General features: G+C 40.4%; 1 protein-coding gene and 2 non-coding genes across 4 annotated transcripts in view; 2 read left to right on the top strand and 1 right to left on the bottom strand.

The window, feature by feature from the left end:
- Positions 1–3492: 3492 nt before the first annotated feature.
- Positions 3493–3555, top strand: LOC127024231 (small nucleolar RNA SNORD104). The gene has a single exon (XR_007767541.1). It is a non-coding gene; the product is annotated as a small nucleolar RNA SNORD104 (small nucleolar RNA).
- Positions 3556–3740: 185 nt separating this feature from the next.
- LOC127024226 (small nucleolar RNA SNORA50) lies at positions 3741–3877 on the top strand. Its single transcript, XR_007767536.1, has one exon. It is a non-coding gene; the product is annotated as a small nucleolar RNA SNORA50 (small nucleolar RNA).
- Positions 3878–4967: 1090 nt separating this feature from the next.
- TEX2 (testis expressed 2) overlaps positions 4968–27936 on the bottom strand; it is a 56446-nt gene continuing 33477 nt past the window's right edge. Inside the window, exons 3-12 of one of the 2 annotated variants that reach the window (XM_050908308.1) lie at positions 27402–27602; positions 25412–25748; positions 23988–24256; positions 21338–21487; positions 19810–19909; positions 14995–15127; positions 10448–10570; positions 8207–8416; positions 7853–7973; positions 4968–7028 (exon numbers count right to left, since the gene is read on the bottom strand). In XM_050908308.1, the coding sequence (XP_050764265.1) occupies positions 6906–7028; positions 7853–7973; positions 8207–8416; positions 10448–10570; positions 14995–15127; positions 19810–19909; positions 21338–21487; positions 23988–24256; positions 25412–25748; positions 27402–27602 (1767 nt within the window). In that variant the 3' untranslated portion in view covers positions 4968–6905. The remainder of the gene's footprint in view (positions 7029–7852; positions 7974–8206; positions 8417–10447; positions 10571–14994; positions 15128–19809; positions 19910–21337; positions 21488–23987; positions 24257–25411; positions 25749–27401; positions 27603–27936) is intronic. The other variant, XM_050908309.1, reaches the window with a different exon arrangement.

Below are 27936 nucleotides of genomic sequence, written 5' to 3'. Positions count from 1 at the left end.
TTCATGAGTTGCAAATCAGCATTTTCCTTGCAAAATCTGAACCCCAAAGCTGTCAGGACCCTGAAGAGATCTCAGTCCAACCTTATAGTCCAGGGCAAAACAAAGACATTAGCACTCTACAATAAAGATTTTAAAGTAATTTTTGTTGACAGCCTGCATTTAATTTTTTCCAGTTTCCTAATGAAGTAACAACACTAGGTATGTTACACAGCTTCACTACTAATTGTGTTTACTTTTAAAGAAGGGGAGTGGAGCTATTATATCCCAGGCAAAAAACAAAGCCTTCAGCTTTGCTTAACCTGAACTATAACCCCATATATTACACCAGCATTTTCAGGTAACAATGAACAACCCATCAAAAAACATAACCTAAAACTTTTCTCCGCTACGCTTCAGTATAATGGAAACAGTAAATGCCAGCTGGCCTTTTCATTGTCTCCTGATCCTGAGAATTTACAAAGAGCACCTTTCAGAATTGAATTTTTTCCATCTCAGTACACACACAGCAGACAGCACCCATTTTAAAGTACACTGTTTAGAATTATTACCTCCGTACAAATAATCTGCTCAGCATTCCATCTGCTTTGCACCAGTTTCACTATTCCCCATGCTTTTATTGCTCCACACAATACCTTATAACCAACTTGGTTATTTCTTAAGAGGTTTTGTAGGGCAGTGACTTGTGCACTTTGTCTTTCACCTTTGAATTTAGAACTGTAGTCTCTTTTGGATACCAACCAACCATATGTACACTTAGTGCACATTGCTATCTTTGCTCCGGAAACAGAATGATCAAAATGCTGTAAGATGGTATACAGCAACCTTCCCAGGGCATATAGCTAATCATTTGTATTTGGATATCAGCATATATACAATGGGTTTTTTTCAGAAAGACAACAAGGCCCCCCACTTACGAGGTTATGAAGGGACAGAGTAAAGATCTTCTAGCATGTCTCACTAGCTCCTCTATCCACCTACATAGTTTCAGCTTCCAAAAGTTTCTTTGTCCTACTTTCATCAATTACTTTATGGGAAATTAACTGTATTTCTATATTTCAAGGATTATTATACATGCTACACGTTCAGGTACGATGTTACGTGCAACAACGTACAGCACAGAAGCAGGTACACAGCTGTTCAGCTACATCAGGCTGGTACACTGCAGCCCCTCATCCCTGCGCATACAGACGGGCACACGGTGTTAGCTTCGCAAACACCGCCGATGCGGCGGGCTGCGGGCACCTACGGCGAACTTTCGGCAAAGCCCCGGCAGGAGCCCACCGGGGCGTTCGTGCGCCCCCCCGGCTCCCCCCTCTGCGGGCGGGGGGCCCGGCCTGCACGGGGCGAGGCCTCCCCCGGCCCTCACCGGCTCGGGCGCCCCCGCACCCCGGGCGAGCCGTGCCCACCCTCCCCCGCGGCGGCCGGGCCGGGGGCACCGCCGCCGTTCCTGCCCTCCCCGCCGCCCCCCCCCTCCCCTCCCCTCCCCTCCACCAGGCCCAGCGGACAGGCTCAGCCCGGGCCGCGCCTCGCTTACCCCGGGCCTCGGCGAGAGCAGCACCAGCAGCGCGCCCAGGCTGAGGAGGAGGCGGCGGAGCGGCTCCATGGCTGCCACCCGCGGGGGCTCCGCGGGCGCCCGGCCGGCTCCCCCCGCGCGGCGCTGGCTGCCGGGCGCAGCGTGTCCGGCGCTCCCCGCGCGGCGGGGCGGGGCCGCCCGGCCCGGGCCACCGACGTCAGCCGCGAGCGGCCCCGGCCGCGCACAGGTACTGCCCGGTCCCGGCCCTCAGCGGCCGGTTCGCCGCGGCACAGCGGGGCCGGCCGGGACACCTCCCTCCCGCGGTCGTCTTCGGGATGCCCCGCGGCGGGAGGAGGGCCGGGGGCTGCGGGGGTCGTGCGGGGCCGCGGCCCGGGAGCACGGAGGCGGCCAGCGACGCCCCGTGGCTTCGTTCTGCTGCCGGAGCCTCCCCGTTTGTGCTAAGCCCCGACAAAACTGCAGCCTGTCCGGGGGGGCTCGGGCAAGGGCCGCGTTTTAAACCGCGGGGTGCAATGACAGCCAGCGAGCTGGCTGGTGCTGGTTTGGTTTTTTTTTTAAATACCTTGTCGGTAAATTCAGGCTTAACAAATAGCCTCCCTCCTCCAGCACCACCCTGCCCGGTACAATTTCCTTATTGATTTTTCACTTTCAAAGCAGATCAGGCCAAATTTATTTGGCATAGCTCCGGTTTTGACAAAAGTCACTGTTGACCCTGGTGTGCCTTGCAATGCCTTAAATAAATACAAAAACAAAGAACATGCCTCTTTGAACCAAAAACCAGGTCCAAGCTCCTCTGAACAGATAAACACAAAAAATACTGAATCAAATGGAAGAAGCTTTAAAAAGAAGAGAGTAAATTTACACTGCTTGGCAAAAGCCTAGCTTTCAGACGCCTATTTATATAACAAAGCCACTTTGTCCTTGCTACATATTGTTTGCTTTTTAACACTGATATCATTAATGGAGCTGCAGAGTACACTGAGTACTAAGTATGCAATATGCACATAACAGATCAGCTCTGGCAGCTCCCTCTTTTAATAAGTGTACCTCTGATGATATGGGCAGGAGACATAATAATGATCTACCCTGCAAGTCTGAACACATAAAAACATCCTGGAGCTACAAACCACACTGAGATTTCTGTTCTCCGGTTCTGACAGATGGGTTTCTTTATGGTGGTCTTGGATTTTAAGCATTCACACTATTTGAGAACAAGCGGACCACCTAACACACTGCATTGTGTGTGCCATAGCAACAGCACACACAAGGAACACATCTAGACCGCTACCACACGTACAGAAAGTCCTCATAACCATACATAACGACCGTTAAAGCCGGCAGTTGTGCCTGTGTAAAAAGCACAGGCGATGTTGTGTAAGAGCTAGGGCCTCCCCTGAGAATACAGCAGGGTACTGCTTTTGCCCTGCTGCCTCCGGCCAGCTCCCGGCTTCGGGCACTGCAGGTACCACAGGATGGCAGCATTTCCCTTCCCACCGGCCTCCATCTCCCCCGGGAAAGAACCGCTCGCGTTGAGCACGTAGCTGCCATCCCGCCCTCGAGTCTGAAAATTGGCTGGCTGGCGAAGAGAGTACTATTGTTGCTGAAAAGGCGAATAAAGCTCCCCAACAACGCCGGGGAGCGCGGGCTAAGCAGGCTCGCTCAGAGCCTTACCTCCTCCGGCCCGGCGCCACCTCAGCGCTTCCCTCCTCAGCCGCTGCGGGCGCCAGCCCCGCCCACATCCCTCCCACAGCTCCGCCCACCCTCTCGCGCAACGGCACCCGGATAAGCACGTGCCCCCGGGTTTGAATCCTATTGGGCGAGAGAAGGAGGGGCGGGGCGCCGGGAGGCGGTCGCTCTATAAAGGGGAGCGAGGCGGTACTTCGGCCTTTCTGTCAGCGCGGCGGGCGGAGGTGAGAGCTGGCGGCGGGAGGGGTGGGTGCCCGGGCGGGCAGGCCGGGGCCGCGCTGATGTCTCTTGACACGTGTTAGACTGCTGACATGCATGAAGCAAACCTACTACTGAGCGCCCAGGCTGCCGCCCATCCCGCAGGGCGGCTGCGGTGCACAGCGTCTGTAACCTCCCCTTTTCCCTCCGTGTCTTGCAGGGTCCGTGTGACGACCGCCGGCGGCGGGCAGCGGCCTGGCAAATAAAGCTGTGTGCACCCCACGAACGTGTCCGGCTGGTTCTTGCGCGCGCGTCCGCCCGTTCCCCGCACTGCCTTTGACCCGGCGGGGTGCCCTGCCCGCGGCCCCGCTGGCCAAGCTGTAGTGCTAGAGCGAAACGCTTGTTCATAACTGGGGCTGCCCGGCCCGACCCGGGTGGCTCTTTTAAAAGCAAGTGACAGCTCGTCTCGGCGAGCCCTCCCGGCCCTCCCCAGCGCGGGGCAGCGGGCGGCTGCCGCCACCGCACAAAATGGCGCCGCTGCCGGTGCAGAGGCGGTACCGTGCTCAGGAAGAGGGCCAGGGTGTGCTCCCGTACACTGCTGGCCTTACCGGCATAGGAGCCCACGGCTCTGGTAGTTGGCGTGTTATGATGGGAGAGGGTGATACCAGGGTGAAAGGGGATCCACGTTACTCACGCTCTATCGGTTGATTCAGCATGACTTTAATCCGGCCTAGAGCACTGCACTCGTTTTTTCCTGAAGTAGTTCAGGGTTCAGTTTGTAAAGGGGACTTGGAACAAGTAGCGAAAGTCGTAGGATTCCTGCCTAGCTGTTGTGGGAGTAAAGCACCTGGGTGAAGGTGAGCTAGCTGTAAGCAAGAGAAAAGCACCCAGTGCTGGGGGTCCTTTATGCACACAGCAAAACAGAACTTGAAACAAAATGGGGATTTGACTCCAGGGAGCTAAGCTGCAGCTATTTAAAGGGCCGCCATCTTTTCCATCTGTCAATAGCTGTGCTTCTGCTGTCCTGCAGGCAGAGAGGCTAGAGTTATGCAGTGTTGTCTGTATATAGAAAAGTTACATCTATACTGGTGCCAGGATTGGACATCCAAGAGTAGTAGCTGAGTCTAGGAAGACTAAAAGATGATGCTTAAGCCTAGAGAGGCTACAATAGAAGGTAGTGCATGCCCCCTCTGTTCTGTAATTTCTGGTAATCATTTCAAGGTTTTCACAGGTGTAAAGTGAAAAAATAACGTTTTTAAAGCATGTTCCTCAAGTGAACACTAACTGCTGCAGTGAAATTTAACATCTCTTCACTACAGTAAAATTATTCAATTTAAGTGCTTCCTTTTAAAGCTAGAACAGTCTCAGCATTGATTAACCCTAAAATCATCATTTGCCATAACCACCAAGTACAACTCTGGGTATATAAAAAAAAATTGAAAAGCACATAGCACACTATGTTATCTTAGCAAGTTGCCTTTCTAATGAAGTTTTTGAAACAACTTGCAGAAGATAGTGGCTAAGAACTATGTAGAAATAAATTTTAACTGAATAGTTTGACATGGGATAAATTTATTTAATAAAACAAAGCAAGCAGATTGTAGTTACCCACAGTTTATGAAGTGCAATATGACAATCTTGTGTAATAAGTCTAAATCTGTTTACACATTAGTGCATCTAGTCCTTTGACTTTAGTTATTGCACATAGAAATTAAATCATATAAAAGACCTGCGTACAAGACATGCAGACTTCATGGAAGGCAAATAATGCCTACACAATCAGAGCAAACCCCAGAATATACACAGCCTGGAATGGTCAAGGAGGAGTTCAGGTAACAAATATAACCTACTAATGTTTCAATTAAAGGTAACCAAAATAGGTGTTCAAATATAGAATTAATTTTAAATATATTAAATGCTAGTTTTCTTTTATGTTTCAGGCAAGGTGCTGTTTAAAAAACCTTCAATATAATAGCTTCATTTAGAGATGGTAAATCATCAAGTTACACATGGAAATTTTGATTTACATCAAATGTGACAACACAACGTACAAAAAAGTTCTTAAAAAATTACTTCTAAAAAAAAGCAAATCATGTTATTAAAAGGAGAGCCAAAACTCACCTTCTTTGTAAACTAAAATGTTTTCTGACATCCATGAACAGTTGGCAACACTGAGTATCAGAAAAATATTACATGTGTTAAATAGTGGATATGTAGTGTTCAAATATTGAATTTACTGCATACATTTAGTCTTGAATCATTATACCAGATAGAAATAAAAGGCAGTTCCCCCTCCCCCCTCAGTTTTGGCCATGAATTAGCAGAAACAGTCTTTAATTACATCGCGATCAGCTTGAATAACTGCAGTGCTTGAATTCCTATTCGACAAAGTCCAAAAAACCAATGCATGGGGGTCAAAATCTTTCAGTTACAGCCTTTTTCACAAACATCAAGCAATTTGATGCCTGGAGTTGCATGGCTGTAACAAGAGAATTTGGTCCCATGCTTTGCATGTAAACACAGTGCAATGGAAAAGACTCACAGCAACAAACTCTCCTATAAGAAAAAATGGTGTGTTTCATTGTAGCAAGAGGCTCTATACACAGTAGGGTAACTAACTACTTCTGGTCATGTGCAGTTATAGACATTTTATGTGTGTGCTCATGTCTTTATAAACATTCAGAATTAATCATGAACCAAGGTGATTGTACCTCACTATAAGGCGGCTTGCTATGGTTTGGTCTCATGGCTTTACCAACTTTTTTCTCCTCATTTACAAAAATCTGACAGTCCCACCTTCACTGATAGTTGTGTGTGTTTTATGGCTACTTGCTTCCCAAAAAAAGCACAAGTTCTGTATGAAAAAAGTAATATGTATATACCACATTGAATCACAATATTACCTATACATCCAATTTACATTCTTTTATCCTGAAAGCATTTCATATTTCGATTGCTTGACACAAGCTATTGACTGCAGAAGTGAAAGAACATAAAACAGTTCATTCTACACCTCCAACTGCCTGAGAAAGAAAAATATTCTTCCAGTTTTATAAATTCATTCCTTATTTAGGATTTTTTCCATTTGGCATGCAGTTCCTTTGCTGCCAAACAACCTTTCAATGCTTTAATGCACATTAACATAGCATGAAAACATAAGCTGAACAAAAAGGTGCGTCAACAAGCTCCTTGATCTATTACAGTTAGGTTCCTCCTCCCTCCCCCAAAGAACAGGTCATCTTAGCCTCCGAGTTAAAATCCAGATGGCAGCCAGTACAAAAATAAATCAACTGCTTAATGGAATGAAACTTCATGTAGCTGAAGTACACAGGAACAATAACCAGGCAAGTGAGCACAAAGGTATGGTTATAGGCAGTCCGTGGGGTAGGGGGGAAAGTGGCACAAGTTAAGGATGAGGACTACAGCACAGTTTATAAAACCATGTGAATAACTTTTTTGTAATACTGTAAACTGTAAGAGTCTTCACATGTCATGGTTGTTCAGGGGCCTCCGTGACCAGATCTTTAGGAGGGCATGTAGAAGAGCGGGGATCCATGGCTGAGTGCATTAAAGGAATATAAACATCATCCATGTTTGGCATGACAAAGATTTTCTGTGAAAAAGATGCAATTAAATCAAGTTACATTTCATATGTTACTTGAAACCTTAGTTTTCTGATTTGTTTAGTTAAAAAATGCAACGAATTTCCAGATAAAAGGTTCTTGAGTTCAGCATTATTTCAGTCAATGCCTGTACTGAAGCCCTATGGTGTCCATTAACTCAAGCCATTTAGTTGTGTTACAGTTGTAGATGAAGCTCAGAAATATGAAGATCTCCGCACTTTCCATTAAATTGAAATAGCACTACAGGAAACATACCAACTTTTCTTAACTCTGCTGCCTTCTCAGCTCTTACCCATATACTTTCAAACTGTACTTTTAATGAAATAAGCGTGTTTGATTTCTGGTTGATTGTACAGGTTGAGGTCCAGAATGAATCTGGTCAGTAAACTGTTTTCCTATCCTACAAGTATTTGTAAATTTGGAGTTTTTTTCCTGTTTTGCACTACGGTCAATGTGATTTTTTAAAATTATTTTATTTGTTTGGCCCTCTATCATCTAAGAACACCTAGGATCATGTTTTTATTTAAGTACTACAAATTCTGACATGGTACCTATTTCAAATAAATGGCATTTTCGGCTCTAAAATCATTCTGACAAGTGCTAAAACAGATTTCCATGCAGGTCTACACATGGGCTTGAGACCATCCCAGAAGTCAGTTTCAGCTGAATTCTTAACATCCTTTCCACTGAACAGGAGCAGTGGAGGATACCGACTAGTCTTGAATGAAATAGGGGACATGCAAAAATTAAAAACCTCACCCCTCTAATAGACCAAAACTATCATTAATGAAATGAAAGTGTAAAGGAAACACACCTGAAACTCTTGTTCTAGTTTCCTCTCTATCCAGTCAGTTACATGAACCAGAGTCACTTCTCTCTCACCAAGTTTTGGCCGAGCTTTTAACTCCAGGTAGGGAGGTCTTCGAAAGCCATACCTTAGGAGAATACACAGAACAGGTCTTATTATAAGCACTCCAACGAAGCATATACTTAAATGTATTAAGTGTCAATGTTCTCTTAATAGCAGTTCCTACCTCATTTACAACTAGTTTGTACTGCACCTTTTCCAGGACTCATTTCAGCTACACTTTACCTTTTTTCTTAGTTGCAATCCCTTAGGTAGCACACACCTGAAACATTGCCCAGTTCTGCAGTAAGTTCCTCTTACCATATTCTGTCAGTAGGTGGAGGTGGAATGTTAATTACTAGTGTTCCTCTGCACTCTTGTACTTCAACTGTTAGCAGCAATGGAGTATTGGAGACCTCTTCGATTTTCTTCTTAATAAACTCAGTCTCTGTTGCTTTCTGAAAGTATTTTGACTTAGTAATTTTATCCACAATTCTCATGATCTTACTTGTCCGATGTCCTCCGACATACCTTTAGATAGGGAACAGAAAAAGTACATCAAGGCAATTTTCTTTACGTATTTGCTAAAACACCCATGGATTTCCTATTAAATCATTAGAGTTTTTGATATAAAAATTCTAAACAGATATGTATTCACATGTCCAAGCAGTACCTACCAGACCCTGCACACAGCAGCCGTACTAAGTCAGCTACAAGCGTCTGGCAGAAATTCTGTCCAGTCTGAACACTCCTCCTTCCCAGATGGCATTGGAAATGCAACATTTTTTAAAATTCCAAATATACTCACATCATTTATGCCAGCAAGCTGGCATGAGAAGTGACAACCTGTCTATTACCGTTCTAACAAAATTGTCAAGACACAAATGCACCGAGACATATGCACATACCAGCATAGAAGGCCCAACCATCATGTCTAACCTATTTAGCAGTGTGTGTTGAACAAAAAGGTTTTCATTTTAAGGTATTGTAGCATTTACAATGAGTATGAAGGTGGTGAAAAGAAGAGGAAGGTGATTTTGGCAGTGGGTGGAATGATATTCCAAAAATGGTTAACTATGCCTGCAAAGAGAGGCTACTTTTCCTGGCAATAGTGTCAGATGGCATCCTAGCTTTTAAAACAGATGCTTTAAGGACTGAATATGTCTTTTCTCACACCTATCCCATTTCAGAAATATACACTCTAAGAATAGCATGTTTGGTATTTTCACACATTATACTGTACTTAATTGTGGCTCTTGATGTTATGTAGCAGAGATAGCCTTGCTAAGGAAATAACATTTTCCAATCCTGAAAAAAAATCATGTTTATCCAGCCTTTTACAGAACTTTTTCCTTAGCATGAGATAAGACAAGAAAGTCCTCAGCTGATATAAAAGGGGTGAATTAATTTCAACTTTTGGATTTTACACTAGCTGTAACTTTACCTAGATAAAGTAGTTACTCTCTCATCAGTTTCTATAGTGATAGTAATGCAGATTTTTGAAAGGTGTAAGGAAATTCTTTCACTATTTTACTTAAAAATTCTTTGTTCTCCCTCTTTGTCCTTAAGAGTTCTTTATATGATCTATATATTTTTTAGAGATATGAATGCATCTATTGAAATAATTCCAACAATTCATCACACAGTTTTCAAAAGGTTTTAGGAATAAAATTCCAAGGAAACTCTCCCTTGAACATTTTGAATGTCATGGAGCCTTTTGGTATATTCACTGTAAAATCACTGAGATGTGTTCAGACATAGGAAACATTGTGATTGTCTGAGACATTTCAGTGTTACTACAGATTTCTCATTGCATGGCATAATTTCAATCAGATGTAAAAAGAAAAAGAAAAAAAAAAATCAGAACAGCAGCCAAAACAGGGAATGACGTGGCAAAACTGATGTTGGGAAATTTTCTTTAAAATTCTTGCACAGCATCAGAGGGCAGTATTGCATAGCCCAGACACTCAAAGCCCTTCAAGGAAAACAAAACAAAATAAAAAAACCTCCACAAAACACAAAATCCTGAGCAAGAAAGCTAGGCTTGAATAACAGTTGTTTTATTAAAGAAAAAAACACACGGGAAATAAGGGATCAGCAGGATCAGTATGGCTATACTACTGTATACAAACAGAGTGTTTAAAGTTCACACAGAAAATCCTGTTCTTGGCTCTCTACCAGGCAAGACACTGCAGAAAGTCCCCATAGGTTCTCTGGCCCAAAGACTTGGCTCTCTCTGTAATCTAATAGTGAAGAAATTAGGAGGTGTCAAATGGAGCAGTGTACAGGTCACTCTGCAGAAGGGCTGTATGGTGAACAATGCTCCCAGCACGCTAAAACGCACAGCAGAGCAGCTTCCTTTCAATTTGTAGTACATGGCTTGATCGCTGCTCTTTGCTCTAGAATGGGCGAGTTGCGTTTGCTTAATTGCTTGAATATACTCACACTCTGACATCCTGTGTGACAATGAGCATTATAGAACTGGACCAAGATATCAGTTATACTAAGTCTGGAAATGTAGAGGGGAGGAAAGGATTAACAAACGCTATGTAGACAGCTCACCCTTCTGCTCCTGGCGTCACCTGCTTCTCTCCTGCCAATTCAGGAGCATCATCCTCTTCTGAAGACCCAGCGCTGGAGGATTCCTCATCACTGTCTGCAAGACAATACGCCCTTGGCCTGAAACTGAAACAATGCAATTTCCAGGTCAAATGTAATATTAATCATGTACAGCTTTGGCTGACGTTACCTGTATTTCTACTGGAGACTCTGAAATGTCCCCTCCTCTTTTTTATAAGCTCTATCTAAAAGAACAAAACCGAAACCTCTCTGAAGCCAGTCTGTCAGAACTAGCTTCAAAACAGAAAATTTTTTTTCTCCAGTAGAATGTAATCCTGCATAAAAGAGGATGGCAGGGGAATGGCTATTCTACATATTCAAATCAAATGTGGAGATTATTTGAAATACATTGGAAAACATCTCTGTTGCTGCTTGTGGCTTTCCATGAAAGTTGAGCAGTAAGTAGGCTGGACACGTTTTTTGTTTTTAAAACTCTAACAAAGACATGCTTTTAAATTGAAAGGTGAGAACATGCAATTCTGTCTTGTACTAAAAGCAAACACAGGACTCCAACTCAACATGACATCATGTACTAACTGAATCCCAGAATCCCTCAGAGATGTTAACTGAGGTGCTAACATATATACCTTATCTTCACAATGTATATACCTTATCTTCACAGCACTTTTAACCCAAGTCAATAAATTCCATTTTGTCTACTCCCACAGACATGCAATTTTTGCAACGTAGACATATCTCCAGCAACGGTAACACGTGCAAAGTGCAAGAGAATCGATCTTTGTCATCTGCCTCCAAAAGGAAATGCACAACGCTCACGCTGGCAGAACGAAGTTGTCTCAAACTAGCGATTCACCTTACTGTAGCTACAGTGTGTCATCACTTATCAATTTTGTGTAGAAAAAAAGGCAATTTTATTAACAGAAGAAGTCTAACATAACCCTGGGAAGTAATATTTCTTAGATGTTTTGCAGAGATACTTTTGTCCCATACAAATTTAGGCTATAATCTCCCTTTAGTGTCTTTGCCGGAAATATTCCTATCCCTACTATATTTGTAAGGAAATTGACCTTCAAGCTTGTGAATTTTTAAAGCTCCTCTGACACAGTAAATGATGTTTACAGGATTTAAGGTTTTGTTTTGTTTTTTTCTGAAGAGAGCCCATGATGGAATAAGGCAAAGAATGTCATGGGGAGAAGAGCAGAAAAAAGTAATAAAATCAAACAAGTGCTGCTCTTAGGGTACAAAATATCACAGAGTAGTAACTAATTCCTAGACTTCAACTATGGAAGAATTTATGTACACAATCACAGAAAAAATTTCAAATCTTTTAAACGGATTAAAATTAGGGAAGGATACAGTGAATACACTTCAGTATTAACAGATCTCTACCGAATGCAAGAGCTTGAAATAGTTAGACAATACAAGCTTCAAAAGCACATAGTTTTAGCCCTAGGGACTATACCCAGGACTATAATATTCTACAGCTTGGTCAGAATACAGTTTATAGCTGCATTTTCTTTCTTTTGTGTGTGTGTGTGCGCGCTTGGAAATTTATTTGAAGCTTTTAATAATGTCACTGAGGGCACAGGCTGAGGCTACTGTCTGCTGTTCTGTACACAGAACAAACTGTTAGCTGCTGCATGAAGTCCTAATGTAAAAGGAAAGTACAGCTCACAGTGCACAACACTCCTTCCTAACTGCCTATTTAAGAACGGGAGCAGTAACCCCATGACCTCTCATGACCTCTCTTACACTAAAGAATGTGCTACCCAGGCTATGGACTCAGAATTGTAAACCTCCTCTTCTTACCCAGAGATGCATTTTGCACCTGCAGAAGAGTGAAACAGCACACCAAACTGAACCACCTCCCTGAGGACTTAGGGGGTGGTGGATCGTTCCTGTCACTGGCCCAAATAGCAATGCTGGAGCTGTTTCTCAGAGAGAAGTTAACGTTTTTAGGTCAGATTCAAACTACGTATTTTCCACCTGGGTGTGACCTCACTTCACTTTCCTGTGCACGTCATACCACCCAGTTCAAAGCATGCCCAGTGCATTTTCAAGGCTCTCAAAGGTGTCACGTTCTTACAAGAAGGTGTTTCATTTGCCTAGGTAATGGGGCCCTCTGAAGTGCCTCCACAAGCATGCACCAACTGGCTAAGACCACAAGATTTCCTCGCATTAAACAAAGAAACAATAAATAAGTTTGAGTGAGATTTCAGGAGATCTCTGCATACAATGGACCATTTATATGACACAAACATTGGCAGAAAAACACTTTGGAGCTACAGTATTGTTCCTGAGCAGACTGCACAGTATTTTATGAATTGCCATTTGTCAGTTTGTTTTTACATGGTACAACATAGCAAAAAAGGACTGATGGGGTAAGAAACTGCGGTAACTTTGGGTTAGCCTGCCTGCATTTGCCTAATCTCCAGTACGGTAGAACCTGCTACTGTATTATTATAAAATTGGCAATTAAATAGTTTTCCACCCTTTTTGAGAGCTGCATTTTCCTGAGAGTGCATGCAAGACAGCATTATCAAACTGTATAACAGCACACTTCTATTTCAAACAGTAACGCAGCAGCAACGATAGAATGGACTGCAACATTGAACCATTTGTCTCACTTTACACTGACAATATCCAAGAACAGTTAAAACTCAGTGCTGTTTCCCCCACCCTCCTCTTTCTGGATGAGTAGATGCCTTTCCTACATGAGTTTGTGGCTACTGCATCTCAAGAGGTGGTTTGTTCTAGGCTCTTAAGGGATAGAAACGAGTGTAAGCAATGAACATGCATCACTTACAGACAATACGATTGTGGATGCAAGCACATGCAGAACAGTTTGATTTGTCACAGCAATTGTAAACTGATAATTTAAAAAGCCAGTAAAATTAACTAACACAATGGAAAGCATAGATGAGAATCAAACTGTTGTATACTTCTCAGAGTCTTTAATTTGTTTGTGTATAATATCCATTGTATTTAAGGAAAAAAAACCAGACCAAGCAACCAAAAAAAAACCTCATTCAAACCAGAATACATTAGACTGCTCTGTATGTAAAGCTGGCATGGTACCTGGCCCTGAGCATTTGAAACATCACAGCCATGTGCAGGGAGCAATACAGTTAATGGTTATACCTTCAAGCAATTGGTTGCTTAGCTACAGACATTTACATTTGCGTTGCTGGGGGCCTATTGCTCAGCTAGAATCAAGCTGATTTTTAAATATGAAATCAATGCATTCACTAATTATTTCTAAGGCCGTTCTTCCACTGGACAGATACAAAAATACACAAAGAAAATCCTGAAGGGATGGGGAAAAAAAGCATGAATTCGATTTGTAAAGACATTTCCTTCTCTATCCCCCATTTTTTGGGTGGACAAGATTAAAGGGATTTTTCAAAAATCACACCTATCAATTATACTGATGTAAATTCAGAAATATTTATTTCAAGCAGTGATGAGAATCTAGGTCAATTTTAAATCCTCTGAATTTCTACCAGTATGAGATCATTCAGCCATTAGTGTTTTCACATTTATTTTCTTGTCATGACTGCACTGTAATATAGCGCTGCTGTAAGTATGACTTCAAGATATCTCAGAATAAATGGTCAGAGCTATGACATGAGTATACAAAGCATCTAGTATCTTAATTCTGAAAGACCACAACACTTTATTCATATCTAAACAAATGGCCAGATTTAGAGAATATTTTCTTGATTTGTTGGCAGTAGTTGTACACTAAGTCAGAGAACACCTACTGTTCAGGGACTGCATATTCCTTAAGTACAAAGAGAATACAGCACAAAGAGAATCAACACTCCACCGCTGACGGGACGATATTTGACAGGTGTCACTCATCAGGTTAATACAAATGGACAGACTGATGAAATTGGAACAACATCATAAAAATGAGAGGGAAAGCGCAAACACAAGTTAGGTAAGTTACAGTATGTGTGTCTTCTAATTAGTTCATCTATAAGGCATTTCACTTAGACGTAGCAGGTAAATAGAAGTGGGATACGAGGAAAACCGGAGACTAAAGTAGGGGTGTGATTATTCCCATGATGCAATAAAGCTATTGAAAAACTCTTTACATAACAATTACAGCCTATTTACCTTCCACAGTTGTTTATTATTACATGGTTTACAACTGTAGCTGTACCATGCTGTAGTAGCACGTTACATGTGTCTATCTCCAATATTCAAGTCTTACTGGCTAAGTCCCCAAATCAAGCGTAAGACAAAACTAAGTTTTAGTCACAGAACATTTTAAAATCCTACTATAATACATATATATATATATAAAAAAATGATTGTACTACAAAAGCCTTTTATTAAGACAATTACCAATGGTGTAATTAAACATTAAAGTTGCACAGAAAGGCCAAGTTCTACACGCGGACGTATGCAACCCCCCCAACTCCTTTCAATCTATTGCAGAGCCAGAGCTGCATATACACAAGGAAAATTTTACTTTTTCACTATGAAAGCTCTCACTTGATACTACCATTGTAATACCTTACCCTTCTTTGCCGATCTCTCCAACTCTAAGCGCTTCACCAAGCGGCTCTTTACCAAGTTTGGTCAAGTTCATCTTGGTCTCTAGGGTCATTAGAAAAGATCCATTGTAGGACATTTCCAAATCAATCCAGAGTCCTAAAATTAACAACAACAACAAAAAGATGTCACTTTATAAACAGTCACAATAGCTTTATTTTAATGTCAAGCCAAAACTCATTTAAAAAAAGTCTGTTTTCAAAGAGAAAAACTTCTTTTTTGTCAACTGATTATGTCATTAATTGACAAATAATTAAAAGCTTATCAAAGCAAGTTTTCTGTTCGCTTTAAGCTTATGGAACAAAGTTGAATATTCAGATATAAATCAAAGCCCCACTGAAAGACAGATCAGTGAGTACAGCTAATGATCTAAAAAAAGTAGTGTGATTTACGCACACCTAAACTGCTTAAGAGATCTGAATCAAGATAGAGAAAATAGAATACAATCAGGGATTCACTTCCAAACTATTTACTCCTAGCCAAACAGTAATGGGGACACTCCTCTGTATTACTTATGCTGTCCAAATGAAGCAAAACTTGAAATCCCAGAGCAATATTGCTTGTCACACATCACAACCTGCAGTCTCTTTTGCTTTTGACAACGGTGTATTGAAGAAGTATGAACAGGTTCGCTCAGTAACTCAGCTATAGGCATTCTTCTTATGACTCACAGCAAACAGGGTCATTACTTAGAACAATTCTAGACATGTAGTATTAAGTTAAATCCTATTGTCTGGGCTGACTATTTGCTTATCACAATCACCACAGGAATTGTCTTGGGAATAATTGCAAGATTAGGTCCTGCCTCTTAAGTGACACCCTGCAGTCCCACCGATTGAAAAAAGCTGTAGGGTATTTGCGATCCAGAGATTAGAAATCAGATGCCACTAAACATAGATTATGCATCTTCCTTTTCCAGACATTGCAGCTGCACACAATATGCCCTACCAGTATCTGGCACATCAACCACTAATGCATTCTACTTTTATTTACTTATTGGGGAGCAATTAATGGTAACTACTCTTTGGGTTTGATTGATCTAGAAAAGACACAGTTTTTCAGTTAAAGAACAACTGTTTTCTTTTCTGCAAAAACGTATCAGAATGGCATTGTCCCTGATCCCACCCATTTATATTAACAGAAATACACACAGCTCCCAAAGACCAGGTCATTGATACACTATGAGATTACATGTTGGAAGCAGTACTGAAGGCAAGCTGCTTCTTTACTAACCCAAATTATTCTTTTCCATCATGCAATTTTTCTAATGTTGTTCTAAAACAAAACACAAGAACTCAAATACAAGCTTATATAGATTTTTCCTCTTCACAGTAACGAAGTAGCAGTAAGATCATCAGAAACAAGAAAACATCTAAACAGACCTTTTGGATAACCAATGAGTCAGCATGCTTCAAACGTCAATGTTGTTTTAACAGTAGATCAAATTAAGCAAAGGATGCCATTACTAAGAGGGAAAATTCCTTCTGGCCAGAAAAACGTTCATACGCATTTTCCAGAGGGAAAAAGGGAGGTAGGGGAAGGAGAGGGGCTGAAGAATTGGGCAGATGGTACAATTTATTCAGAGTTATCTAGTTCCCTAGCCTTGACAGAAATACAGTAAATACTACAGCATATGCTGTCACCCAAATAGGACTATTTTTCCTAACATTGTCTGTTAACAAATTTAGTTACTTAGAGGAGACATATAACAAAAAAATATTTTCCTCGTAATCAAACACTGGTAAAAAAGTATGGCTGAAACAAAGCACATCACAATTAGTAACCGCATTTTAAAGCCTCACAAAAGGCTACCTGAAATGACTGACTGTCTCAAACACTTTAAAAAAAAAAATTCCTAAAAGTATTCATTCTGGATACCGACCTGAAGTTTTAGGATTTTTTTTTTTTCCCATGTGTGGTTCATTCATAGGTCAACTTACCAACAAATACATTTATCCTTATGAAAACAAGCATTTCCAATTATCATCCCCTTATTTCTTTATGTCCTTTTACGTACAAAAGCAAAACAAGTTATTTCAGTAATTATTCACTGCAAGCTCTTAAAAATTCAGATACTAAGAGCTCGCATGTCATTCAACAATATGAAAGAAGTCACAAGGATTACAAATTCTACCATAAATGTTTGCTTGTCACAGTTTAACTGAACAAGAAACTGAAGGAGTTAATTGTTCTCACTGCTGTTGTCAGCAATTAATTGAAGCCAAGTGTTCAGCAGTCTCCTAAATCCCATCTCATGACTTAGAACTACAGTCTTTGGTTACAACTAAAGTTACGAGAACAGAGAAAGGAATTTAAAAAATTTTTAAATCTAGGCAAAGGGAAACACACTGACAAGAACCCCAAAGCATAAGTTCGTTTAAAAAGAAACCACGAAATCACCTGGCGAGCATCATACATGTAACGATTTTTAAAAGTTTTCACTTTGTTTTCTGTAACTCAAAATTTCTACCAATGGTGAAGCCACTTCGCTACTGGGAACACTGGAGGATGTCCTAAGTACTGTGGAGAACCTGCTGTCCCACACAGGAAGCATACAACAAGAAGCAGCAATATGTTTTAGTTCCCCGAATACTGATTGCACATGAGCTTATCCCACCTATTCAATTTTTATTTCTCTTAAAAGACAGTTTTTGTTCCTCATGACAACAAAACAATTTGCTCTCTTCAAACATGCTTTGTTTATAAAGCTCAGTGGAAAACATACTTTCAGGAAGTAGAGAGCAAAGTACCCAGTGTTTTATAGATAACGCTTTTCCCCAAAGAGTTGCAGGTCTCAAGTGAGATAAGGGCAAACAACAGCATTTGGATACAACAGAGAGCATTAGTTAACATGTTATGTATGTCCAAGAGAATTTTAATAATTCCCCAAAGTCTGTTTTGTTCACATTTTTACGAGGGAAAGGTTAGAGCTTACTAACCTTCTCATGCTTTTAGTCAGTGATTTGAGTGGCACAACATTTTTAATATTAGCAATAAAGTTTATTTCTTTCCTCCTAAATTTCATGCATCTGGTATTCTTGCAAAGGTCTGATGATAACTGTGCATCTGAGTTAGAGAAGAGCACTGTAGTAAGAGTGGCAGACAAATGAGTCTCACATCAAAACTACAGTTAAATAAACCTTAAAAAGACCAGGTCCAAACTATATAACATGAGCAAAGATGAAGCCTAAATTGCTTCTAAGCAGAAACTGGCTCATTACCTAATACTGTGCACAGCTGAATTCTATCAGAAATTCTTCATCCTGGGGAACCACTGTTGCTTGACCTTTAAGAACAGTGAGCAGAACTAAGATCTTGAAGAGACAAACTACCCCAGTGAACAGAAATCCCCCTCAAACCCCGGAGTTCAGCACTGCAGTCTCCTCCAACCAGCACTGCAAGAAAGGACATGGTTCTATATACCTGCTGTGTGTTCAATACCCTCATGCTCTGAGAAGATACTACATAAAGAAACACGATAGTCTACTCCTCACTTAGAAATACTGTGCACAGGAGAGCTAGTGAAGATTGATCCTGTCATGATTTTCAGCTAGTTACCTGTTCAAACTTTGCTCTGTCCATGTTTGTTGTTATTGTTCTAAATATGCTACTGAGACTTGCTGAAGTTTGGCTCATTGCTGGCCTGTAATTTAGAGCCTCTCCAGAGGCTCTTAACACTCTTAACAAGTATTGTAAATTCATTAAATCCCTACCATCTCACTACCAGTTTATTGGTTTTAGCACCATGTAGAAATGATTTTGATATCTTCATCTAAGAGTTGAAAAAAACAGCTTAAAACAAAAATAAGTTGTTTGCCATGCAAGCCATAGCTGCACCACAACAGGTCCTCCAAGGAAATATTTCCCTTTAGACCAATTAGAAACTTCTCCACCTTGAGTTAAATAATTCTCTTTCACTTCTCCAGCCCAGTGTAACAATATGGTAGCTAAAGGAGTGAATGGAGCGAGAGGAGACAAGTTAAGAAACCCTTGATAAACTCAGAAACAATTTAAAACTAAAAACTGCTCTGATTACATGTCTTAGAAGAAAGATGGCATCTACCTCTCCTCAGCACGTAGAACAAATACTTTTGAAGCTAAAAAACATTAACCCAAGTTTGTTTTTGTGTGAAACCACTTAAGTGACAAGAGTATCCTCAAATATACTCCTGTGACCATATGCAAGCCAGAAAGAACAGAAAAGAAAAAAAACAGTTCCGATTCATAAAGCAGCAGTACGAAAGTCATTCAGCTTAAAAAAAGATCCACATTTCATACTAAGGACATAAAATGATGCTGTATTTTGAAGTTTCTTTTCAAAGCAACACTGCACTCTGGTTTTCTGAGTTATTACAATTGTATTTTCTGAATCACTGTTTTCAGAACAGGGCAACTTCTCTTGAAGAGAGTCAAATCTGTTTTCTGCTATGGTACAGAATCAGATCTATCTTGAGGAGATGTGCATTGCTCTCTGTAGTCCATGACAGAGTATCAGATACAGGTCTGCATCTCTGTTGCATGCAAATTTTAGTTTAGTTCAGTAATTATTTCCAATGGAAAGAAACGATCATATTTCCATATCTACAGAACTATGTTTATACCAAGCCTGATGCTACTACTATTGGAGATAGAGACCACTCAGTATCTCCTCAGAATAAGCTCTTATTAAGTGTACCTTCCTCTGATTAAAACACCCACAAGATAAACAGATCAAAATTCTGTTCTCCACAGGTACGAAGGCATGAACCCAGCAAAACCAGAACATGAGGCATGTATTTTACCTCTGTGATCAACAGAAGGTTTGAAGGCTTGAAGGATCTTCGGCACTGCTATTCCCATGTCAAGCTCAGTTAGAGTTAGCTCATTCATGAAGTACGGCAGCTAAAAGAACAGAATGTAAAAACCAAATCCATGTTACGGAACTAAACATCATTGTTTCCTGAGAGAAGAAAGGTCATTAAACTTAAGGAATGGATTGAGCTGAAAAGCCACCAGTGAAAGAACACAAATAAGATTACACAAATTTCTTCCAATTCTAGGATTTCGCAGTTATCAGTTTCAAAATATTTTAGAGAGAGATTCAGGATCTGAACTTGGAATGTTTTTAAACCTATGCTGAAGTTCAGATGCTGACCCTAAACCTCCAGCATGCTTTTTAGTCCAAGCATGTAAAAAGCTCAAAAATGAAGTGTAAATCCTATTTTACTGTGAATAAAAATCAAAGACTTCTTTGGATTTTAAATTCAGTCACATATTTTATAGTTGCAGTTATATCAATGTCTCAGCTATTTTTATCTTTGGCAAATTCTTTCATAGCACATTAGCTTTTAAATCTGTATCACAATTTTAGTATAATAGAGGCACAGAATCATGATGATTTGGGTATCTATTTACTGTAAGTATTTCTAATTGATAGAAAGTCTATCTCCTGTGATCAGACAGTGCTTTAACCTATCAAAAATACATCCATCCCCCATTCCCAGCCTCTCCACTTAAACTGTTTCCAATGAGATGTTTGGGTACCCTGCTGTCACAATTGTGGAAACAGCTAGGGCAGAATTAGGTTACTGCTTATTTCCCAAAGCACAAGCAACACTATCTCACAGCTGGTGCTGGCAGCTAAATTTCAGAGCTTTTGTCAGCAAGACCACATCTTCCTTTGCCTTTAGGAACAGGCAAACTCCTCCCCAAACATCAGGAGCTAAACAGGCCTGTCATTAACTGCTGCTGTTCAGAAGAGTTACAGAATGCAAAGGGAAGACCCAGAAGTCATTCAAAAGCAGCACTCCTCCCTCCACCCTTTGAGCTTATGCAGTTGATGCACAATTGTATCCTATCACCCACAGACAGCTCCTTCCCTGACTATCACTCCGACTGACCTCTCCGGCAAGTAGTGTATGTCTGAAGTTAAACAGGAACACATTAGAATTGTGGTTCCCTCATCTCCTCCATTCTAAAGGCAATCTACTATTTCCCAAAGCAGATTTCATAGTTTATAAGCAGTTCTATTTATCTCTAAAGTAAATACAATAATACTTCTACTTTTTACATAAATACTTCACAAATAGTTAATCCAGCTTTAGTTCATTTGAAACCGAAGCAGGAAAGTTAGTATGTTGAGATCCTACTGTGAAACGGATAGCAAAGCTGAACTGGAACTCTGCATCACATTTATTTACTTGTCTCTTACTACTAGAAGAACTAGAAGAACTACTTCTACTATTTATGTACTTGTTTCTTCTACTGTTTTAAAACTCAAAAGACTATGTGTTTGTTTTCCTCCATAAGACAAGTCTCCAGACTAGTTACCTTTATTTTGCTAAGTTTCATTTGGATCTTCTTTGACACTAGATCAGACCAATACTTTTCTCCTAAAAAATCCCAAAATATTCTTCCAAGCAAAGCATTCACCCAGGCCTCCTGTTCTTCTTCTTCAGCTTCCACATGGGCATCTGGTAACTGAAAACGCAGAGCAGGTTATTCAGCTCTATAAATTCTATAAACTAAGGTCAGAAAAGGCCTCATTTACACCGGGAAATTTGGTGTTATAGCCCCGGTTAGCTAAGAACACTAACTGCTCAGCACAGATAACAGCTTTACAACCACATCAGCTGGCCTGACATGAGCTTGCTTGTCATCATCCTGACATGCAACAGAGTGAATGAGACCACATAGATATAGATTGACCTCTGGCAATGAAATGAGAAAGTTGTACGTAATTTAACCTCTGGCAGAAAAAGCAGATAAGCCCACAGTGGGCAGACTTATAAATGTGTCTGTAGTAGAGACTCTCTCTCTTCCCAATAGGATCTAGAAGAACAGATACTCTACACTTCCTTTGTTTTATCAAAAAATTGGAAAGCAAGATCTAATCTTACATCCTTAAATCCAGTTCAGAAACATCACAAATAGATGATAAACAAACGCAGTACAGGGAAACACACTCTTCCTTCCAATGTTTGTATATAGGATTCAGGAAACTATATTGTTCCCTCTGCTCCATTAAAGGTTTTGTTTACAGTCCAAGAGGATTATGCCTTGCTTTACTTGAGAACTATCTCAAAACACTTGGAGACACTACCTGTTTGGATGTTGCATCACTGACTACAGACACAAAAGCAAAGGCAGCTGAAATAGTTTTGGGTGTGTACATGCTACCACGTATTTCATTAAAACCAGGAGGTTTCCATGAAGGAAAGACAACATATTTAATGTCTCTGAACTGTCTGCAATGAAAGGAGAATTCATCACCTTTCATTATTACAGGCAGAAATCCTGAAGCCAGCAGAAAAGCAGTGCTTTTTAAGAGCAGTCAGGTAGATGCTACAGTTCTGAACATGATTTCTTGGCAGTGACTGCTCCCAATGGCTGCAGCCTCACGCAGGCAGAATTGCTGGGTTAGTACCTTCTGCTGTGACACAAGTTTCCTGCCAGCAGCGTTGATCTATTTATAGAATGATTTCTGACACGTGCCAGATTCAGCAGCGAATTCATCACTGCTTCAGGGGTTGCTGGGAGCTAGAATATCTTTTTTCCTGGGGGAACACAAGATGTGTTTATTTGTATGCTATACCGTGGCCTCCCACTCCTTTCTGGACATTGTACAAAAATCTAGCAACAAAGATGCATGACATGAATTACATCTTTTAAACAAATGGTGATCGTACTTAACATTAAGGATCTGTTTATTAAGAGTGTCATACTTAATATTAAGTTTCTGTTTATCAAGAGCGATTCAATGCAGTCCAAGAGGCCAAAGGATTAGTTGGAGCTATAGACATTGTTCACTATTACGCTGCTATGTACTACACAATACTAACACATCAGCCATTTAGTATTGCTTTAAAAGACATTTAAAAATGGAAACCATACGATCCATCCATCCATGCCTCATGTCTTTTTAAGCAAGACTGTCCAAATCAAGCTGTAGTCTATATGAGACCCAATTCCATTTCTGTCCCTCAATCAACCCAAGCAGCAGGAACACTGCAGTAAAAAACTGTCCCACCGTCATCAAAGCCACAGCCAGAGAACCATCGGATACATACTAAAGGCAAATTCCTAACCCTATTCATGGCAACAGGGCCAAGACATCATTCTTGATGAGAAGAACTGAAAAGGTTAAGCACTTTCTGAAACATTCAACAGAAAAACAGTTCTCAGGTCCAAGACAAAAAGCACTGCTTCATGTGGTCCAGAGTGCATGAGTGAAGCCAAATGTGGGGCTGAAAACAGAGTTTATAGTGTAATATCTGCACTGAAAAACTTCTATGAACAGCATCCAACTTATACTTCTGTTATACGACAATTCTGTCTCAATCAGGTGCTCAGGTGCACTCAGGAATCACAGAAGGCCTTTAGCTCCCCACAATGAGCAGAAAATGAAGATCAATTTGACTACCAAGTACTAAAAATTCCACTTAAATTGTTTCAAGAAGCCAGGACCTCAAAAATATGCTTTTACTTTAATCTACTTTAGAATACACACAGAAAAAATTATCTTTTTACTACTGTTGCGAAGTGAGGTTTGTGGAGTTTTGTTTGATTTTTTCGTTTGTTTGTTTTAATCTTAAGCATAAGATACAAGTTCTTTTGGGACCAATGGGTTTTGGGACACACCTGTGCATTCGTAATGAAGAAAATCTACAGCCATAATGCCTTCAGCTGTACAATCTTTTAGGTACAACACACTGCAAAAGCCAGAAAACACACAGACTTTCTTGGGAGATAAGAAATCAAACTAAATCAATGAAAAACTTGTATGTTACATTAAGAAGAAACTGTGGTCAACAGGGAACTGGCAAGCGTGAAAACCCACACTGACTTCATAAAAAGTTTAGGTCCAACCTGTAGTTAAAGAAATTAATTTTTCTTTCTACATAACTGATTTTTAAAGTAGTAGTTAAGAAGATAAAATATATCACCACCTCTGATGTATCTTCTGGGGGAAAAGTATTACCTTTTTCACAGCTGTAGGGCTGCTATCTGCACTGAGGACTGGACTACCTGAAGGGCTTTTCTTTTCATGTGGAACACACTTTGCCATATAAATACTGTAGTCCAGAAGCATCTTCTGCCGCACGTTGCCAGCCAGATCCTTGTGCTTCGGCTGGGATGCAATTTCTTCTGCACTTCCCTTGCTGCTGCTTCGGCTGTGTGTGAGAACTCCAGACTGACTATCAGTTCTACTGTGTGTTGGCAAGATCCCTAAATCAAAAGGAATAATACCTGTTTAACAGAAAAGGAACCTGACAGTCAAATAGCAGAGTGTATGATCAAACACTTAAAGGAACAAAATTAGCTTGCAGATTTAATTTATGCTGAAAAAAGACCATTCAGAGCAGTGCTTTCTCATTTTGAAGGGTAAAAGTAAATTCCACTACTGCGTGCTTAGGTGGTCCTAAACCCAAATTAGTCAATATTTGGTATGACTCAGCACTCAGCAGGATGTGTGACTGGAAAACTCAGCTGATCAATAGCATATTTAAATATGGACACTCACATATGTACAACATATGGCAGAAATCCCAACAGCCCTGCTGAGGAATGCCTGAAATAAAAGTCAGGTGACTAAAATGTACTTATAACTAAACTTTTTTTTTTTATTTAATTATAGACTGTTACAATTAAAAGGACTGTCAAAAGCACATAACTATTAGAATTTTAATTAGCCATTAATTTTGCATTTGCATTTCAAGAAGTTACGTGCCAGAAACAATGATGCTAACCAATTTTTAAAAAGCTTCTCAGAGAATAAAGACAGAAAAGCATGAGTCATTCAGATTTAAAATTATATCAGAGAATGGTCTTAAATTAATATTTCAAACATTTGTTCAATACTGTAGACTAACGTTTGTTGGTTCAGATATATATATTAGCACAGGACTTTTTATTTAAACAGAAAAATGTGTTTTCTTGTGACACTAATGCATGAGAAAGCTCTTTATTGTTTACAGGAGATTGGAGTGGAAGGAAGGATGGAGGAGGAAGAACGGGTAATAAGATGACTGGGTCTAATACTGCAAATGTTGACATCAGTTCCAACACAACAGAGGAAAAAAAAAAGATTGAACAATTCATCCTTACAAAAATTACAGAAGTTGTTACGGTCATGGAAAAACAGTGTATTCACATAAAACAGTCTAAAAATAGTAAGAATAGTTGAGGGCATATAGCCAAGTATACAGCCAAGAGCGGAAAAGGCAGGGTGGGAAGGTGGGAATGAGAGGCCAAGATAAGGAGCAGAAGAGTGTCTTTAGTATTATTTGTCTGTAAAGATTTGTCTGTAAAGCTCCACAGTTGCTATAACTACCACTGTGAAAACGTAACTTTGGTTTGTTTCTTTTAATAGACACTTTTACTAGGACAAAAAAATTTGAATACCTGGCTTGCTCCCACATAAACTGGACGGCTTCTTTGCTTCAGACTTCAGCTTGGATGCGAGAAGGAACCTTCTGAACCATTCCTCCTTCTCTCTACCTGTCCTTCCAAAGAGATAAAGCACTTGATCCTTTTGGCTAGTATACTTTGCTCCATCCTGAGGTTTCTTGGATTCTTCATTGTTCAAGTCCACTTTTTCAGCAGATAACTTTTCCTCTGCATTCTCTTTATCAGTCTGGGCCTTAGCCATGAAGTCATCCTGTCTAGCAAGTTCAATGCAAATAGGGTACTTCTTATTCCAAATCCGTTTTCTTGCCAGACTCTTAGGAACCAGGGAAATCTGAAGGATAAATGAAAGGATTAACTTATTTTTCAGTTGTATATTCTATGTTTCTATACTCACATAAAGAACATAGGAATGCAAGAGATACAGATCCTACACTGTATCTGCCGGGTTCAACTGACTCTTAACTTATAGCTGGTTGATGTCCAATCCATTGCTATCACTAGGTCTTTGGTGAGCCATAGCCTTGGAATTAAAACAAAGACCATTTAAGTAGCTTAGACTTCCACAATCATGTGGGTTAGAAACTCAGTTTTCATTTAGAAGATCTTATTCTCACAGATATGCAGAAAAAATAGAAGAAATAAGAACCTTATTTCTGTGACCACGGGGTAGATAATGAGAATTCAAACTGAGTTTTAAACTCAACTTTTCAGGCTCACCTCATGAAACTGAGTGTTTGAAGTTGGTGATAGTCACATCAAGTATGTAAGAATCAAGCCATAAAAGTGATTTGCAGATAATAATATTCTAAATTCAGTATATTCAGAGAGAATTGAGACAATGCAAGTGATGAAAAGAGTGATAAGAGTTAAAAATTCTTATCTAGGGGCTGAACTTACCAGTGTTCTCCAAAAACTGTGGGTAAATACCTTGGAGAATAGCCATCATTTGCTTATTACAGCCAGGGCACTTGGCACTTTTGTAACCAATTGGGGCTGGGTTGCAGGGGGAAGTACTGGAAATTTTTCTAAGATACCATGGGGAACGATTGTCAGTCAAGTGCTCTTGTAGCATGTGATAGTTTTGCTTGTCTTCATTGCAGGGAAACAAATCTGCAATAGGCAGGAATCTAAGTTTTTGCTTTATCTTTTTCACCGTCTTCCTTTAATGGAAAGCAGAGCTGACGGCAAGCTCCTTTCCCATACTGACTCAGGGAAATGAGGGGAGGTTTTCCTCACTGTCATCTTGGTCCTTCTCTCCCTCTAACTTCCACAGTCAATTGAAGAATAGTTTCCTCCTACATCTGTACTGCCAAGGCCCTCTATTGATGCAGCTCATTAAAAAAATCCATTCTTTTAATAATGAGGTACTGATGTATTACTTAATACAATGCCAATGGAATCAACTTCATGTGGCAACTCTTCACAGATTTGAGGGAGGCGAGTAACATGGAGGAAAACTGTCCCAGCATTATTCTTGACGCACTCTTCCAACTGCAAAAATACCAATCTCCTTCCCTAGACAGTGGGTACCAACAGCAAGTTGTGTCTGTTCCAGCCACCCCTTGCTCTCTTCTTTTACATTCATATACAACGTATGTTCCCCCTTCAAGTGAAATGCAGATGTCTGAACTGCCTTGGGATAGACACAACCACCAAAGATTACGCATTTTAGTGTAAGCTTCAGAACAGTCACGCAGTAATCTAATGTATGGGGAACAATTCTCTGAACTCCCATGTGTTAACTTCTGCTCTGAACTGACAGAGGAAAATCATGCTTTTCCCTTACTGTGCAAATATGTAATTTTTTCTAAATCCTGCTCAATCTTCCTCCCCAGCACAATCTTTTGCAAGTTAGTCACAACAACAGTTTTGTTTACATAATGACAGAACATGAAACTAGAGGAGTGAAAAAAATTTCAAAATTTCAAACAAAAAGTTTCAAAGTATTCTTTGTTAAAATCAGATATAAGTAAGGCACACTCACTTTGCTCTCCGTAAGTTCATAAATTTTCTGGCTGACATACGTGACTTCAGGCTTTGGCTCATTGTACACAGCCCTTCGAGAAATATTTTTATTGGGTTTTGAAAGTCGTAAGGTGCTTCCTTCGAGTCGCACATAGACAGAGTGAGTCAATGTAGCATGGTATGTTTCTGGATCATAATTATAAATTTCATTCATCCATCCCTAAAGAAGAAAACACTTGTTAACAGGCTTTTAAGCTGCTGGAAAACCAAGTACAGCACGTACATAAAAGTTTTTAATTATCCAAGCTTTTGCCAAAGTTATTTCACTTACTGCACAAATACAACAAAGCAGTAAACGCCCTAAATGAGGTAGCACCAAACTGACAGAGCATGAGATGAGGACTGTATCCCAAGCACACAATTTGCTTTTCTGACTAAATTATTTTGTATATGTAGCACAGTGCTCTCTCACCTCATTTCATGAAACGCTGTGAGATCGGCAGATGCAGGCTTGCTGGGAAAAGCCACAAGGCAGTAAGGGCATACTGCAGAGC

Source organism: Gymnogyps californianus, chromosome 19, assembly GCF_018139145.2.
Source record: "Gymnogyps californianus isolate 813 chromosome 19, ASM1813914v2, whole genome shotgun sequence".
In the NCBI taxonomy this organism is placed as follows: Eukaryota; Metazoa; Chordata; class Aves; order Accipitriformes; family Cathartidae; genus Gymnogyps; species Gymnogyps californianus.
The sequence above is the reverse complement of the archived record's forward strand: the minus strand, read 5'-3'. Positions and strand labels throughout refer to the sequence as shown.